The following is an 18042-nucleotide window of genomic DNA, read 5'->3' as shown; positions in this document are numbered from 1 at the left end:
ACCTTCGGCCCTTCTTGTACTCGCCCACTCGGCCCAAACACCGTTTCCTGAAATCTCTTTAGGCAAGTACCAATTCTTTTTTATTAGGTCACGATCAATCCCATCTCGTAAATTAGTCACACTTGACGCAGTTATGCTCCTTCATTTATGTCACTATCTAAGGTATCTCTGCCGGCCGCTGTGGCCGAGCGGTTCTAGGCGCTTCAGTCCGGAACCGCGCTGCTGCTACGGTCGCAGGTTCGAATCCTGCCTCGGCCATGGATATGTGTAATGCCCTTAGGGTATATATATAAATGACTTAGTAGATAGTGTCGGAAGTTCCATGCGGCTTTTCGCGGATGATGCTGTAGTATACAGAGAAGTTGCAGCATAAGAAAATTGTAGCGAAATGCAGGATGATCTGCAGCGGATAGGCACTTGGTGCAGGGAGTGGCAACTGACCCTTAACATAGACAAATGTAATGTATTGCGAATACATAGAAAGAAGGATCCTTTATTGTATGATTATATGATAGCGGAACAAACACTGGTAGCAGTTACTTCTGTAAAATATCTGGGCGTATGCGTGCGGAACGATTTGAAGTGGAATGATCATATAAATTTAATTGTTGGTAAGGCGGGTACCAGGTTGAGATTCATTGGGAGAGTGCTTAGAAAATGTAGTCCATCAACAAAGGAGGTGGCTTACAAAACACTCGTTCGACCTATACTTGAGTATTGCTCATCAGTGTGGGATCCGTACCAGATCGGTCTGACGGAGGAGATAGAGAAGATCCAAAGAAGAGCGGCGCGTTTCGTCACAGGGTTATTTGGTAACCGTGATAGCGTTACGGAGATGTTTAATAAACTCAAGTGGCAGACTCTGCAAGAGAGGCACTCTGCATCGCGGTGTAGCTTGCTCGCCAGGTTTCGAGAGGGTGCGTTTCTGGATGAGGTATCGAATATATTGCTTCCCCCTACTTATACCTCCCGAGGAGATCACGAATGTAAAATTAGAGAGATTAGAGCGCGCACGGAGGCTTTCAGACAGTCGTTCTTCCCGCGAACCATACGCGACTGGAACAGGAAAGGGAGGTAATGACAGTGGCACGTAAAGTGCCCTCCGCCACACACCATTCGGTGGCTTGCGGAGTATCAATGTAGATGTAGATGTAGTTAGGTTTAAGTAGTTCTAAGTCTAGGGGACTGATGATCTCAGATGTTAAGTCCCAGCATACTTAGAGCCATTTGAAACATTTTAAGGTATCTCTGTCCCTTGGAAAGCAAAACGAAAAAAGAAATAGTTCCACTTAAATGGAGAACTGATTGTTGTGAAAGGAAGTTTAGTGCTCATTTTTGCCAATAACAGACTTGTAGACATAGAGGTAGCAGAGACAATAATACAGTTCAGGGTGACGAAGACACAGGATGGAATCGGCCGGAAGCAAGTTGAAGAAACTAGTATAGCAGTCATATGAACTGATGTAGATCAACGTGATATGCCTAGATCTTAAATCAACGCGACTGTTGGTTTGAAAATTGCGGAGCGGTACTTGAATTGGTCCTTTTGGATGTCATGTCGTTGCCATCCTCTGACCAGAAGATCAACTAACCAAATTAATTATAAGGGAACCCTCAGTCGTAAGTGGATTGGAAACCAAATTGGGTCTCGTAAACAAAGAATTTCTAGAGGAGAAAGTCATATTAACTGACGACAAAATCTTAGGATGAACCTGGGATCGAACAGCGAATCTCTCGGTGTTTATTCTCACACTTATCAGCGAAGTCATTGAAACATAAATAAGTAAGAGCAACTTTTTGAACTACGTAATTTTCAAATTAGAATGCAAATTCATAACAAATGTATCATCACTTCGCGTGAGGTTTTTGCAAGGGAGCACTCCTTTCGCCTGAATTAGCTTATGCCACTTGCCTCGCATCTGCCCTTATCCGTACAACTGCAGTCTCTTCCGGTTCCGCACAGAACCCTATTGCCCTAGATAAAATAGCTGGCTAGCTAGCTCGCTTTGCAGGAACCAAAAGGGTGTCGTCCTCTGTCGTACGCGTCCGTCGGCAAGCGAGCACTGACGTTCATCATCATGTGTGTGTTGTGGTCTGAAGAATAAAAAAAAGTTACACCTACTATTCACCCATCCTGTTTGTATCATAGGATGACCGCTTACATACTTTCAGTAACTATATTATGATGTTATTATAATTATGTTATTCCCGCAATGAATCTCGCTCATGTGTTTAGTCAGTGTGCTACACTACGCATAAATATTATTTTAAGCCTTCTGTGATTACTTAGTAAACTAACCTGCTTTTGACTTCTAGCGTTAGCATGTGAGTTGACGAGTACTGACGGAGTTCTCCTTCGTATTTGAATGCAACTGCATCGACTCACTCCAGCGCGCTACTTACCGAGATGGCAGTGTAACTGTTTCTTGAGTGTGTTTTCGTTTGTGTGCAGGTGGTGGTGGAGAGCTCCAGCACGGCTCTGGAGTACGGAGACCTGGCCGTCGACGAGCACTCGCCGGTCAACCCAGACTTACATTTCGACGCGCAGCAGATGCACCTCTACGTAATGACCGAGAAGAAGGTAGGAACATTATTCCAGCAGCTAACGACCACTGAAAATTTTGTGGCTACCCAACATGACTACAATAACTCTTGGGAATTTCTTACTCTTCAGTCCATTTGCATGTTGAAACTAGCATGATAGGATTCACGTAGTCGGAGGAAATGCAGACGGTGGCGTTCCTCGACGTACTGTATTATGAGGGCCGCGCTTCTTATTCTTTTTCGTTGGAGTGGAACATGGAAGAATCCCATCCTCCGTCAACCCGATTGTTTTCATGAGTACAAAGCATAGCCAGAAGCAAAAGTAAGCTAATGAGCTGAAAAATTTCGTGGACCAAATGGACACCTAACCGCGAGCGTCTAGTTAACTAGTCTGATAGTAGGAAAAACGAACAGATGACTTAGATTTGTCGGAAGGATTCTCAGAACATGCTGCGCATCTGTAAAGGAAATAGCATACAAGACCTTAGCGCCACAAATTCAAGATAAACTTGAACTAGTACGTAACATTAATCCCGGGAAATAGCATTCAACTGTGGTACAATTTATGCACCCACTCGTACAAATTAGGAAATCTGATTCCTAATTTGTACCACTTGCAGACGTTTAGAAAATTAAGAGTAGTTGTGTTTATTTTTCTGAAAATTATCAAGCTTCAATTCAGATATCAAGAAAACATCCCGTAGTTGAGGATCGCATTGTTTAAATAATTTTGTAACTAATTGGTTAGATTATAAGCAGTAAAATCTCAAAAGTGGTACAAATTAGGCAACTCTACCCTATATCTCATGTAGAGAGCATGAGACAACAGTAAGGCAGACTAGGTTTCGTACAGAGGCATACAGATAGTCATTTTTCCCTAGCTCAGTATGTGAGTGGAATATGGAAGAAAATTGTTATGGTTACGATGTATCTTTCGCCATGCACTGTACCGTAGCTTTCAAAGTATTTATGTGGATGTGTAATTAGATGTAGCCCCTAGAGCAACATTTTTCCGTTGAAATCCATAATTACCCTTCCTATTTTTTGTGAAGGCCTTACATAGCACTGAAGTTAATAATTACCGTCTCAGGCTCTTGCAGTTACTGGAGTTGTATTTGTTGCGAAATTTTGTCGTGTTGTCCGCTGGATTCCGGAGGAAGAACGGAGTATTACAGCAGCAACCCTACGTCTCCCCCACTGCGTAACACGTATGGGAGGAGCCAACACAGGACAGCACTGCTACGTTGCACGAGCCAACAGAGCACCGTACACGACTTGATGTGGGTCAGAGACCTGCATGCTGGCATAATGAATCACTTAGTGTCTCATACAATGTCCCAAATCCAGTTAGTGCTTTCACGTTTGTTATTACAGGAGTACACGATTACTGGTGAACGTTTAGAGCATGTTTAAATATCTGGGGGTATTGTGAAGTTGGCCGAAGATGTAAAATCAGTATTAAGGAAAGTGAACGGAAGACTTAGTGTGTGTGTGTGTGTGTGTGTGTGTGTGTGTGTGTGTGTGTTTTCTCCCCGATGGTGATGCTGCGCTCCGAGACGACAGGGCCTGTGTTCACGCAGTTCACATCACCCGGGACTGTTCTTTTGAGCACAAGGTTGATGTGTCTCAATCTACTCTGGCCGCCACAGTCGCCAGATCTCATTGTTACTCAAGCTTTGTGGGTCTGCTTTGGAGAGAAGGGTGCGTGATCTCCATCGACTTCCAGTCGTTACTTGTACTTGCCACTACTTTGCAGGAAGAATGGTATAAGATGACGCTGAAAACCATACAGGACCAGTATTTATCTATTCCGAGACCATTGGAAACTGCTTTGACTTCCCTCCCCCTCGCCGGCCGCTGTGTCCTTGCGGTTCTAGGCGCTTGAGTCCGGAACCGCGCTGCTGTTTTTCAAATGAACGTAAGGACCTCTTTTCAGAAGTGGCCAGCCTTTAAGCCGGTTGAATAGTATACTTTTCTTAAGTCTCATGCTTTTGACGTCCAAATGTTGTCTTCTTGCTGAGGCCGTGCGAGACAGCCGCACGGTCTAGGGCGCCTTGTCACGATCTAAGGTGCCTTGTCACGATCTGTGCGGCTTCCCCCGTCGGAGGTTCGGGTCCTCCCTCGGGCACGAGTGTGTGTGTTGTCTGTAGCGTAAATTAGTTCAAGTTAGATTAAGTAGTGTGTAGGCTTGGGGACCGATGACGTCAGCAGTTTGGTCCCGTAAGACCTTCCCACAAATTTCCAATTTTCTTCTTGCTGAGGGCAATGAACAAATAATGAATTACTTGTTGTTCATTTCCCTCTTCATTTCCTTTCACGTAATCGAACATTGACACTTTGACAGAAGCCGTATCAGCATCTCGGACTCGTGATTCAATTGCAATACGATACCACACGTTTTCAGATTTTTAGATAGTTTTTTCATAAAACTTAGGATTCTTAGCTATCAGCAGTTTTCATTCTATAAATTTTTGGAATAAAAGGAGTGTGCTTGTTTGAGAGCAGTAGTATTAATTAATTGATAAAATGATTAATAGAAGTTCGTTGGCTTCCACGGCCTGTATGACTTTGAATAAACGTACTGAAGAGCGCCACAGCATGTCAGTGGAAACGGTGGCAGTTCAGTTGCTTTAGTGTTTTACAATGATGCGGCCTGATACCCAGAATTATTTTATTTAAACTGACTCAGATTCGCGAAAACGATACGTTTATATGTCTGCTTGTTTGACTACGCCACTTCAGCTTCTACCTTCGTTCCACAGCGTCCCCGGTTGCTAATTTTTGTGGACTGGCAAGACAGCCAATCCACTAGGACGGGAGGCCGAAGGGCACGCGTTTAAGCTCACGCAGGATGGCGTGAGGTCTGGAACAGGACAAGGTCTTTATAGTAGCAAAAATAGTACGTAGCTTCTGGAATACTTAACTTTAATCCATAATTGGTGAACATAGGTCTGACGGTACATGCATCGCAAGATAAATAGCAATTGATAATGGCGCCTTGCTAGGTCGTAGCAAATGACGTAGCTGAAGGCTATGCTAAACTGTCGTCTCTGCAAATGAGAGCGTCTGTAGTCAGTGTACCATCGCTAGCAGAGTCGGCTGTACAACTGGCGCGAGTGCTAGTGAGTCTCTCTAGACCTGCCGTGTGGCGGCGCTCGGTCTGCAATCACTGATAGTGGCGACACGCGGGTCCGACGTATACTATCGGACCGCGGCCGATTTAAAGGCTACCACCTAGCAAGTGTGGTGTCTGGCGGTGACACCACACTAATGATGAAAGCCATTGAATTGGAGCTCCCGTAACTACTATATTTTATTTTATACCAAAACCGAGATGGATTTCTGCTCTGTGTAAGTTCGCAGCCGGTGGTGGTCCTCCCGTCACTTCGACAGTGCGTGAGCTACTGAGCCGTGCAGACGACAAATCCGATCCTACTACATACACAGCTGTAATTGTTTACATTAAATCGACGAAGCGTTGGTGGCTTGGAACTCTGGGATGCGGTTAAACCTTACATATGAGCCATTTTGGACTTAACACAAGTGGATATCCCACAGTTTAGCTTAGTAAAAGTGGGCTTGTTCAACTAGCCTGGATTTTTTCTTGATTTCCTACCTTAGTGCAAATGGTCCAGGTCCGCCATCTTGGATTGTGACGTCAGAGGGGTGGGAGGGGAGGAGTGGTCATAAATATGACAAAAGGGGAATTAGGTCATCGAAAGTCTGCGGCGAAACTCCCCTATACCACAACTCCATGTTGGTGTTTACGGGAAGCGAAATATATAGAAACTTCCAACAGATTTTGTGTCGGACTAGGGCTTGAACTCGGAATCGTGATGTTTGTAGTCAACGCTTTTAACAGATGTCGTAACCGGACATGATACACGCCACTACTAAGAACTCGTATCTGCTAGTACTTGTTTGGTGCATGGATAAGGCGGCACATTCGATGCATCCCCTGGTGTACAGCGGAAAGCTCCGTATAGAGAACAAGTTGTTTTTGAAGGAGCACAGCCAAGCGGTGGTTGGTTGGTGGAATACGCAGACGCAGCAGTTTGGTTTTCCAACAACGTGGCCGCCGCCACAATCAGATTACTCATTACCTAGTCACTTGTTCGCACTACAGCTTGCTTTCAGAAAGCCCGCATCTCGTGGTCGTGCTGTAGCGTTCTCGCTTCCCACGCCCGGGTTCCCGGGTTCGATTCCCGGCGGGGTCAGGGATTTTCTCTGCCTCGTGATGGCTGGGTGTTGTGTGCTGTCCTTAGGTTAGTTAGGTTTAAGTGGTTCTAAGTTCTAGGGGACTGATGACCGTAGATGTTCAGTCCCATAGTACTCAGAGCCATTTTGCTTTCAGAAGGCTGTGAGGCGGTTGGTAACTAGTCTGGCTTTGTCCCCGTATCAAACGGAAGGACGAGGCCGCCTATCTGCTGTCACACCACAGCTCGGAATTCAAGAGCAACGAACAAGTTAACGAACAACTGGATCACGCCACAGAGCGCTGTACCTGCCGTGTAAATTGACCAGTAAGCGTGCAAGAGCAGAAAAACCTATATGCAAATTGCTCGGCTTACACGCCAGGTACAACAAACATAACGAACTCTGATCGCTAGCCCACATGTTAGTTCGTCCAGTATTTTGAGCCTTGATGTAAGCGTTAAAACAACAGAAACACTTCGTAAACAATTACATTTTCATTTATTAATCTCGACGAGTTTCAAAGACTTAGTTCCATCTTCAGACCGATACCCTTGTATTTTACCTCGATAGAATACTTCTAGGAACGTATGGCTGTTACAGGATCTGCTGTTTTAACCCTCATTTGAATTGTATGTTATGCTGGCCAACTTTGCCGTTTCAATTTTAGTGTATTATAATCAAGACATATTTCGAACGATTTTCACGGAGCGCTCTATAACTCAGATGAATACTAGCCGTCAGCTAGACAGCTGAGTGGAAGAAAGATAATTCACGTCTTTCTGATGACAAGCTTCACCTAGTCCATATCGAGCCGAGAGCGATACAGTTAGCTGTACAGGGCATCTAGCAAACTTAAAACTTTTACATGGAGCTGAGAAGCGGTCGGTTATTTCATGCAGTCGAAGCCAAACTGGGTTTTAGAGGAGACGTTTGTGGCACCGGTGGTGGAGAAAGAACGTCAATAATTTTTACACAGGATGTAAAACGTAGAAGAACCAACGAAATACACCATTTAACTGCTAGTAGCCAGTCTGTTTGAGGTTTCTAGTTAGTTTTCATTGCTAAACTGTACGAACAGTGAGTCGACTCCCGAATTGTACTTTAAGTTTAATCTAGGCCTAATTCGGTACGATACAGGATGATGTATCTAAGCAAGTAGACATGCTATCCCAACAGGTGGCTGCGATAGGTAAGGTTTTATATACATACATTGTTTGCCAGAGCACCTATCCTGTTTATTTTAAAAAGGAAAGATTCCTAATACGATAGTTAGCGATCTACGAACATACCTCATAGCATGATGACGTGTCGCGCTTATAGCCGGAGGAAAATTGGCGCAAATTAACAGATTACCCTGGTTCATCAGTTTTCACGCACTACTGGTAACACTACCAGTGCATCACCAGCCGATAACATCTTTCTTGGCGCCATATAGTCACCGTTATTTCACGTACAGGAAAATACTCCACTAAACAGCTACACATTTCATTTCCCGAACTATATTCGCAGATCGCTTTAGGAAGGTTTGTTTTCATTCTCAGAGCTGTACGATTCTCTAGTATAACCGCACACTATACACATACTGGTGAATCCTGCAGCTCTGAGAATGGAAACACACTTTCCAGAACGGAGCTCGAAATAAAATTAGTAGCTGTTAAGTGGATTCTTTTCCTTTGAAAAATGAATAACACGGCTGCGAACCTAGTCACGTTATCCATCACGAGGAGTTGAATAAATAATTCCGTATTGTCTTTCACGGATAACTGTAGAAGCTGTAAAAATCATATTCAGTTTTCTTCCCATGTTACAACTGTATCCAGCCCGATCCATGCCGAATTCCTGAAGCATAGAGTCAACAGATAACGCCGGTCGGTGTGGCTTCAGTCTGGAACCGCGCGACCGCTACGGTCGCAGGTTCGAATCCTGCCTCGGGCATGGATGTGTGTGGTGTCCTTAGGTTAGTTAGGGTTAAGTAGTTCTAAGTTCTAGGGGACTGATGACCTCAGATGTTAAGTCCCATAGTGCTCAGAGCCATTTGAGCCAACAGATAGTGCGGAACGATATGAAGACGCGTTTGCTGAGACACGCAGTGCATAGCGACTTCACAAAAAAAGTTACACATTTCGTCGCGCGATAAAGACCACTGCGCAACAAGGGTGGCACACTGACAGAAGAAATTACATGACCTGTGTTTCGTGCAGACGTAGTCCTGCTGCGTTACTGATAACAGGTGCATCACAGCGTGCGAGTGAAAAGTCGCAACTGGCAACATACTCCAAAGTTGACAGTAGAGCTGTTGTGAAAAAAACGACCAAACTGCATACAAGCTCACCGTGAAATCCTGTTGATATATCGACCAAATTCAGTGTCGCGTCCACTCGTGTTGAAATAGCGCCAGCAATTTGACCAAGGCGGCACGGATATGGATGATGCTGATCGGGAAGGAAGGCCATCGACAGCAGTGTCCAGGCAATCTACGAAGAACATCTGGGTTGGTTCAAATGGCTCTGAGCACTATGGGACTTAACTGCTGTGGTCATCAGTCCCCTAGAACTTAGAACTACTTAAACCTAACAAACCTAAGGCATCACACACATCCATGCCCGAGGCAGGATTCGAACCTGCGACCGTAGCAGTCGCGCGATTCAGGACTGAAGCGCCTAGAACCTCTCGGTCACCGAGGCCGTTAGTTAGATTTAAGTAGTTCTAAGTCTAGTGGACTGATGACGTCAGATGTTAAGCCCTATAGCGCTTAGAGCCATTTGAACCATTTTTGAACCGCTGTAGTAACAATTTTTCGACACTACTCAAAATTCTGGACACCGAAGGCAAAAGTCAACGACAACAGTGACTTTAGGTATCAAGCAGCCAGGTGTAGCGATCTGCTCAAAATCTGACAGATTATTATGGACAGATGTGTCATACCTGCAGATCAGACATGTCATATGAAGCAATCCTACAAGAAATCCAAAACAGTTCATGAGAACTGGAGAGAAAGGAATCATACAGGCACGCTCCACAATGGGGGCCCTCAGCAACTGTGAACAGACGGTACGAAACAAAAGACAATGGCGTGGCTCGCTAGAGGCGGCCAAGACATTACATTATGTTGTGTCACAAAAAGTGAGTAATAACCTCCTTGTACGTCCTGTGAAACCCGAGTGTTCTTACAGGAATCCGTTACGCACAAGCGGAAGAAAGAGTAAGTTAGGAGGCAACAGGCGGAGCGAGTTGTGAAGGCCGCGGGCAGTTGAGGCCACGGCAGGTGGTGCCTGGCTTCTAGCACTCCACCTGCAGCCGCGCGCTGCTCGCCGCTACGCACAAGGTCGCGCCTAGCCACGCGCCACTGCCCACAGTAATTCTCCGCCGCTGCACGTTTCAAAGATCCGCAACATTGCAGCATACAAATAGTCTTCGGGAATACCATCGAATTACACTCGTCTCCCGAGTAGCACGCAAATTCTGGCTTGTGCCTTGGATTGCAATGCACAAGACACGGATGGCTCGGCGGGGGGGGGGGGGGGGGGGGGGAGGGGAGGGGAGAGTCTTGAGAAGCAATCGTCGCTCAGAAACCGATCGAGATTTATCGGAGCAGTGCCCGAGACGCTTTCGTCCAACTCGACACGTCAACGCCGTTAACGTAGGGATTTCGGGAAGTCCTCCCACGCCAATACCAATGCGCAACGAAATGGCGCTAAGCACTGTGGGACTTAATATCTGAGGTCATCAGTCGCCTAGAACTTAGAACTACTTAAACCTAACTAACCTAAGGATATCACACACATCCATGCCCGAGGCAGGATTCGAACCTCCGACCGTAACAGCAGCGCGGTTCCGGACTGAGCGCCTAGAAATGCTCGGCCACAGCGGTCGGCCCAGTGCGCAACAAGAGTGGCGCATTGTCACAAGAGAGTACAGTATATGTTCCATGTTTTCTGCGGAGACAGTTCTACTGCGGTACGGATAACAGGTGCATCACAGTGTGCGAATGAAATGTCGCGATCGATGATAATAGTAAGAGTGATTGCTGGTGTGCCGCAGGGGAGTGTCGTAGGACAGTTGCTATTCACAATATACATAAATGACCTTGTGGACAACATCGGAAGTTCACTGAGGCTTTTTGCGGATGATGCTGTGATATATCGAGAGGTTGTAACAATGGAAACTTGTACTGAAATGTAGGAGGATCTGCAGCGAATTGACGCATGGTGCAGCGAATGGCAATTGAATCTCAATGTAGACAAATGTAATTTGCTGCGAATACATAGAAAGAAAGATCCCTTATCATTTAGCTACAATATAGCAGGTCAGCAACTGGAAGCAGTTAATTCCGTAAAATATCTGGGAGTAGGCATTAGGAGTGATTTAAAATGGAATAATCATATGAAGTTGATCGTCGGTAAAGCAGATGCCAGACTGAGATTCATTGGAAGAATCCTAAGGAAATGCAATCCGAAAACAAGGGAAGTAGGTTACAGTACACTTGTTCGCCCACTGCTTGAATATTGCTCAACAGTGTGGGATCCGTACCAGATAGGGTTGATAGAAGAGATAGAGGAGATCCAACGGAGAGCGGCGCGCTTCGTTACATGATCATTTAGTAATCGCGAAAGCGCTACGGAGATGGTAGATAAACTCCAGTGGAAGACTGCAGGAGAGACGGGACGCTCAGTAGCTCGGTACGGGCTTTTGTTGAAGTTTCGAGAACATACCTTCACCGAAGAGTCAAGCAGTATATTGCTCCCTCCTACGTATATCTCGCGAAGAGACCATGAGGATAAAATCAGAGAGATTAGAGCCCACAGAGAGGCATACCGACAATCTTTCTTTCCACGAACAATACGAGACTGGAATAGAAGGGTACTCAAGGTACCCTCCGCCACACACCGGTAGGTGGCTTGCGGAGTATGGATGTAGATGTAGATAATGAAGACACACACACACACACACACACACACACACACACACACACACACACAGTCTAGAGCGGAGAAAACCCAAGACTCCGCTGGGAATCGAACCCGGGGCCACTTGATCGAGAGTCATCAACACTAACTACAGGATACAGATTCACCGTGAAATTCTGGTGGCGTGTGGACCAAATTCTGGCGGCGTATGGACCAAATGCAATGTCACGTTCAGCCGTATTGAAAGGATGCCAACAGTTTGGTCAAGGCCGCACAAACGTGGAAGATGGTGGTAGGGCAGTCCACATCTTCTAGCATGCGATTCCATCTTTTCTTCAAGCTGAATGAACGTCTAGGGGGGAGGGAGCAGAAGAGATTTACCGACGATGGCGCTTGCACAGCAGTTCTCGAATGGTTCATTGACGATTGGTAAAAAGTTCCGGCCGTTTCTTACAGAGACTTGGTGACTATAATGAAGAAAAGAGTCGTGTATTTGTATCACTTTGAACTGTAGTGAAGTATTCAACAGACGTTACTTGGCCTGCCATAATAGATCTGTGCACGACACCAGTATGTTTCAAAAAACAGCACGGAAAAAATGCGATTTTCCAGGGGATCATATCTAGGGTTCTATTAGTCACAGGGATAATGGGTCAGGTGTTTCGGATAGCCCTTAGCCTTGCATACGTTCGATACAATATTGCAGCGCCTGTGTTGTTTACAAGTACGATGTGAAGTTTCCTCGGACGTGCATTCATGGCCGAAGGAACTTTGCATCTTCCTTCTGAACGACACATGCACTGCGGTATCGTACTTATCCTCCGATACCGGGCAAGCGACTTTCAATTAAAATGTCTCCCGTGTACGGGAAGATACATAACGAATGTACGAAAACAGGTTGTAGACACACGGTTAACGGCATATGGAAGTTAGAGTCGGGCCGTGAGGCTTGCTCGGATAGCCTAACGGTGAGACGACCGCTCGCGATAAGCGCGAAATACGGGTTCGAGTCCCGGTCGGGTACATGTTTCCATTATCGTCATTCCATTATACAGCGCATGGTTGTTCATCCACGCAAATGCGAATACACTTCATGTAATTTGTACATCTGTCGGGAGAGCGAGCATACTTAGCTATTCTACAGTACAGGGTCAAAATTTAAACATTTCACACTTCCCCAAATTCGGTTGGTTCTTTTGTTCTAGGAGTGGTCTAGATGGGGTTAGGTGGCTCGTTAAGGCACCATTTGTTCATGGGACGTTCCTCGGAAAACAACAAAAACTATGATTTATGGGCACGAAAAGGACCAATTGCGGGGATTTACTGTGGAGTAGACCAAAGTTCGAGGACATGACGCAGTGTTGCATGGAGAATAAAAAGTAGTCATGAAGTTAAATGATGGTGCGGTTATAGTGACTGTTATAACTCCTACTCATGGCACATCGTTGAAATTTTTGTCATATGTTCCTAAGATAATATTGTCGGGGAACTTCTAAACTTTTAACTATATCATTATCCGCTACCGAGACCGAGAGGTTCAAACTTACATACCAATGCGGAAAACCACAAAACTGGTATTTACCCGTATTTGGACAGTGGGACGCAATTATCTAAACAACTAACCATAGAAAATGGTTCAAATGTTCACTGTATATTCTTTAGATATTCATCTAGAAACGTCATCTTCCCCTTTTCGTAGATCTGTATCCATTATTAAGATCCCCCCGAAAGAAATCATCATTTTTCGTTACCAAAAATACTAATTGGGGATGGCAGCTTCTGTACTTTCTATTCGAAGCAAATCGTCGACAGTTTTACCATGTTTTCTTAAGATGATGATTTCGTGGACGCTTGAAACTTTGTTTCGACATCATCCGTTACCGAGATTCAGAAGTTCAAAGTTACAGCACGTAATCACGTATAATATGCACGAAATATCCGTCTGAGGCGTAAAATGTAGTTTTAACTGAAGTAGTAAACACATGAACATGGTTCTAGGGTCATTGCTAGGGTTCTGAGGTCACGAAACTGTGTTTTTATCAGCTGTTTTCACCAGTAAAACTTTATGACGCACTGTCAACGTATAATGGGCACTTCACGCCTATACAAATATGCCCAAAGAGGTGCTAAAGTGATAAAACATGAGCTAAAAACCTTCTAACAGGTCTCAAAGGAACTTAAAATACTACCAAAAGTTATGTACAACTGTAAAAACTGCAAATTAGCCGGCAGGATTGGCCGAGAGGTTCTAGGCACTGCAGTCTGGTACCGCACGACCGCTACGTCGCAGGTTCTAATCCTGCCTAGGGCATGGATATATGTGATGTCCTTAGGTTAGTTAGGTAAGTGGTTCTAAGTTCTAGGGGACTGATGACCTCATAAGTTAAGTCCCGTAGTGCTCAGAGCCATTTGAACTGCAAATTGACTAAAATTTTTCTGATAACTCTTTACTCTTTTAAGATAGAAAAAGTAAGTCAGGCGTTTTCGATGAAGTGCGATCGATGAGCAAAGTATCCAGAAAAAATGTTAAGCAAACGAATTTGTGTTAACTTTACATTAAGCGTAATTATTTGTTGTTTATTTATATACTTCGACACATTTATATATATCTAAAGTGTCAAAACGTTACTGACCTATAGAATTCGTGTTCTATAAGCAGTACACCCTGTTATAGCAGGGAAAAGAAGGGAACCACCGGAAAAATACTCCTGTCGGGGCACAAAAAAGGCGAATATATTCCTCTTTAAAAGTGTCTGATAGAAAAGTGGGAACCATTCGCCTCAAACCTCATTCCGCGTTCTTCGCTAAAAATTTTGGCATGTGGACATATTCGCGATTTTTTGTGCTGAAGGAGAGGAGCAGAGAGACAGGGGCGGTGAAAGAGAGAGGAGAGAATGCCAGTGGCAGAGAAAGAGAGAGGAGAGAGTGATGACGGGAGACATAAAGTGACAGTGAAAGAGAAAAACAGATGAAGACAATAGCAGTGAGAGCCAAAGAGAGTGGAGATACTGATGGTCAGTGAAAGATAGTGGCATTAGGAGAGAGAGAGAGAGAGAGAGAGAGATGGATGGAGATTGAAGCAGTGGGAACAAAAGAAAGAGGAGACAGTGGAAATGAAAGCCGGAAATGAGTGAAGACTATACATCGGCTTGAGGGGTCTGGACCCTCCTGGCTGGCGAATTTTAACACGTAGGTGTAGGGTAGGGCGCGTTTTGGGTCGAAATATTTAACTCGTGGGTGTGTGGGAAAAAATAAGTTGTCTCCCCCAGAATTTTTAAGCTTCCAATGTATTGTGGAGACAGTGGCACTGGGAAAGAAGGACAAAAGGAGACGGTGTAAGTAACAGAGGAGACCGTGGCAGTAGTATACACTGTAAATCTGTGAGAGAAAAAGGAAGCAGTGGGAGAGAGACACACAGAGATAGTGATAGCGAGACGGAGATGCTGAGTGTGAGGGACTAACTACAAAGAGACCCAGTGTAAAATGATTTAGAATGTTCTGTGTTAAAAGAGTGCGAATATGTTCGCATGCAAAAAAAAAGGTGAGAATTGAGGCAGCGCGTTAGCTGCTTTTCTGTCGTTTTTTTTTTTTTTTAGAGAGGAACATATTCGCCTTTTTCATGCTCCGACAGGAGAATTTTTCCTCTGGTAAGGATTAACGTCGTTTTTGAAGTTCCCACGTAAAAGATTTGACATAAGGCAAAACCTGGACTGGTCAGATACCCTGAAGTCTCTGGGGTGTTATCCAAACAACTCTGAAACAATTTGGAAGTGATGGGAGTGTACATTTGCTTTACGTAAATTTTCTTGCAGGGCACTCTTAATGAGAAACTGGGACACATGATCAACCGGCCTCCGAGGAACAGACGTACCAGGGGTTCCGTTTCGATTCTTCTCCTCCTCCTCCTCTTCTTCTTCTTCTTCTTCTTCTTCTTCTTCTTCTGCACATCCTATGGGATGGTATTGCGTTTCATTTTTAGGTAATCTTTCGTAGACAGTTCGCTCCAAATGATTTTCCAGTTTCGTGTATATTTCTGCGCTTTGCCTTTGAGTGTATACAGGGTGATTCTTATTAATGTTTGAAAAACACCGGAGCGACGTAGATAACGCTGAGACATGGAATTTAATAAAGACACATAGGGTCGCAGATATCGGGAAATATCCGAAAAATGGATGATAAATGTTGAACATGTGACGTTACCAGATGACGTACGTCGCCGCACGTACGGCGGTTGGACTTGAGCGTGAAGGGATCACTGAGCGATGCAGTACTTGCATTCGAGCAAACGGTGCAAATTACGAACACCTTCTGTTAAAGTGATCTGTTGTAGACGTAGAACTTACAAATTTATTGTTCTCGCTGCAGCCAAAGAAAAGCTGTTCTTATTTTGTGTTTGTTTTTTTTTGTTCTTCTTCCTTTGTTTATAGACATTATTTAGAAAAAAAAAATATTACTTGTCTCACCGTCATCTACGTCACACTACGGGGGTTTTGAAACGTTAAGAAGAATCACCTTTTATATACAGCTATTGATAACTAATTAACTTTAAGTAGAGAAGCTAATAGGTTTGCATGGGTAAGATCCAGACCAAAAAAGGAGTAAGAAATAGTATATAAAAGCAGATGTAAAATTGTCACACTGAGTGTCCGAGGATTAGGTTGTAAAGATAAAGAACTAAGCGATGCAGTAAGGATAAGTGAGACGAGGATGAAACGTAAGGGAAACTAGTGTTTTGATGTTTGGAACACGATTTATTGTGGAGTAGCCCAAAGTACGAGGACATGACGCAGTGTTGCGTGGTGAATAAAAAGTAGTCATGAAGTTAACTGATGGTGGGGATATATTGACTGTCTGGGGTTGTCGGTCAGTCTGGTGTAAGTCTGTCTATTCGACACCACCTCGGAGACTTGCGCGTCGATGAAGGAGAGATGAAGTGATTAGTACAAAATAAACACGCAGTCCCAGAGCGAAGGGAACGTGACTGGGACCGAAATGTGAGCCGGTAGCCCGCTCTCTAGAGGCGGCGACGCTGACCACTACACCATGAGCTGTGGACAGAAGTAGTCATCAAAGACAGTAATTAAAGATCGCCGTCCAGAGCAATCAATGGCTGCTGTAGTTTGTATTAATTAACCGACAGTCCGGTTCAATCACGCGAGGCGACAACCGAAACCGACAAATTACGGCAACTGGTGGTGGTTCCGGGATGTCGTTTTTTACGTACAACGCCGCTATGTGGCATTGTTGACAGAAAACATTAAAAGGTTGTAACGTACTGTTATTTAAGTAAATAAATCGCGAACAGTGGTGTTCAGTACAGTAAGAAACATGCTTATAACGGAAATTTTGCTCCATAAAGGACAGAAGAATCCACTAAATTCTCTGAGGGTCTTCAGAAATCTGTCTCCGGCACTAACGCTTTAGATTCTTTGTTAGCTAGTGATGTTTTAAATGCACAATTAGGAAACCTTTCAGAACGGAAAATACATGGAAAAGGAAATGGCATCTAACTGCGCAACAGTCTGCTGTTTATTATAAATCAAATCTGCGTAGTACACATAGGACGTTTCTCAAATATTAATGATAACTGCTAGAAGGAAAAATAGTATGTTTTATCCTCCATTGAACTTACCTGTGGCACACAAAGGAGTGAAGTACTCAGGTTTAAAATACTCAGACAGTCTACCCGCGGAAATAAATTGTCTAACAGACAACGGTAGTGTTTTCAAATTCAGGTCAGAGTTGTTTCCCATTGGGAAAGGCCTAAAGATTTGGGTTTATTCGCAACATTTTCACTGGAATGGAAGCCCACTCACGTAGCTACGCGCCTGCATGATCACATTTGCATCTAATAGCCATGTGTATGGGAACTGTCACACATCGACAATTCCTAAATCATTAACGACAGACGCTCTTCAGAACGAAATTTTGCACTCCGCCAGAGTGACTTAAAATGAGGACTCTTTCAGATGAGCACCTTCATTGACTCATCCTAATTTTGGAGCATCGCGAGATGTGAACAGACATAAAGTAAACCGTAGCGATGATGCCAAAGAAGTCGGTAAATTGGCAACAAAATTACTTTTGGAATCAAACATCTTGTTTTCTTGAGAGTATTCTCATGACCGAAAGCTCATTTCCGACAAGAAGTCGAACGCTTTTCGCGGGAGTTGTTCTTCCGACTGAACTATTTTCATATACCTCACGCTTACTGACGCCATGCTCCGATTCGTAAGTCCAAGCGAGGTGGCTCAGTGATTAGCATACTGGACTCGCATTCGGGAGGACGAAGGTTCAAACCCGCGTCCGGTCATTTAGGTTTTTCGTGATTTCCCTAAATCGTTTCAGACAAATGCCGGGATGGTTCCTTCCGAAGAGCACGGCCGACGTCCTT

At 44.5% G+C, this 18042-nt stretch overlaps 1 protein-coding gene across 2 annotated transcripts in view; it reads left to right on the top strand.

Moving 5' to 3' along the window:
• Nucleotides 1-18042, top strand: part of LOC124556856 (plexin-A4) — a 973893-nt gene that overhangs the window by 869359 nt on the left and 86492 nt on the right. For both annotated transcript variants that reach the window (XM_047130878.1, XM_047130877.1), the window contains one exon: nt 2453-2581. In XM_047130878.1, the coding sequence (XP_046986834.1) occupies nt 2453-2581 (129 nt within the window). The remainder of the gene's footprint in view (nt 1-2452; nt 2582-18042) is intronic.

Source organism: Schistocerca americana, chromosome X (genome assembly GCF_021461395.2).
Source record: "Schistocerca americana isolate TAMUIC-IGC-003095 chromosome X, iqSchAmer2.1, whole genome shotgun sequence".
In the NCBI taxonomy this organism is placed as follows: domain Eukaryota; kingdom Metazoa; phylum Arthropoda; class Insecta; order Orthoptera; family Acrididae; genus Schistocerca; species Schistocerca americana.
This window is presented reverse-complemented; position numbering and strand designations above follow the sequence as displayed.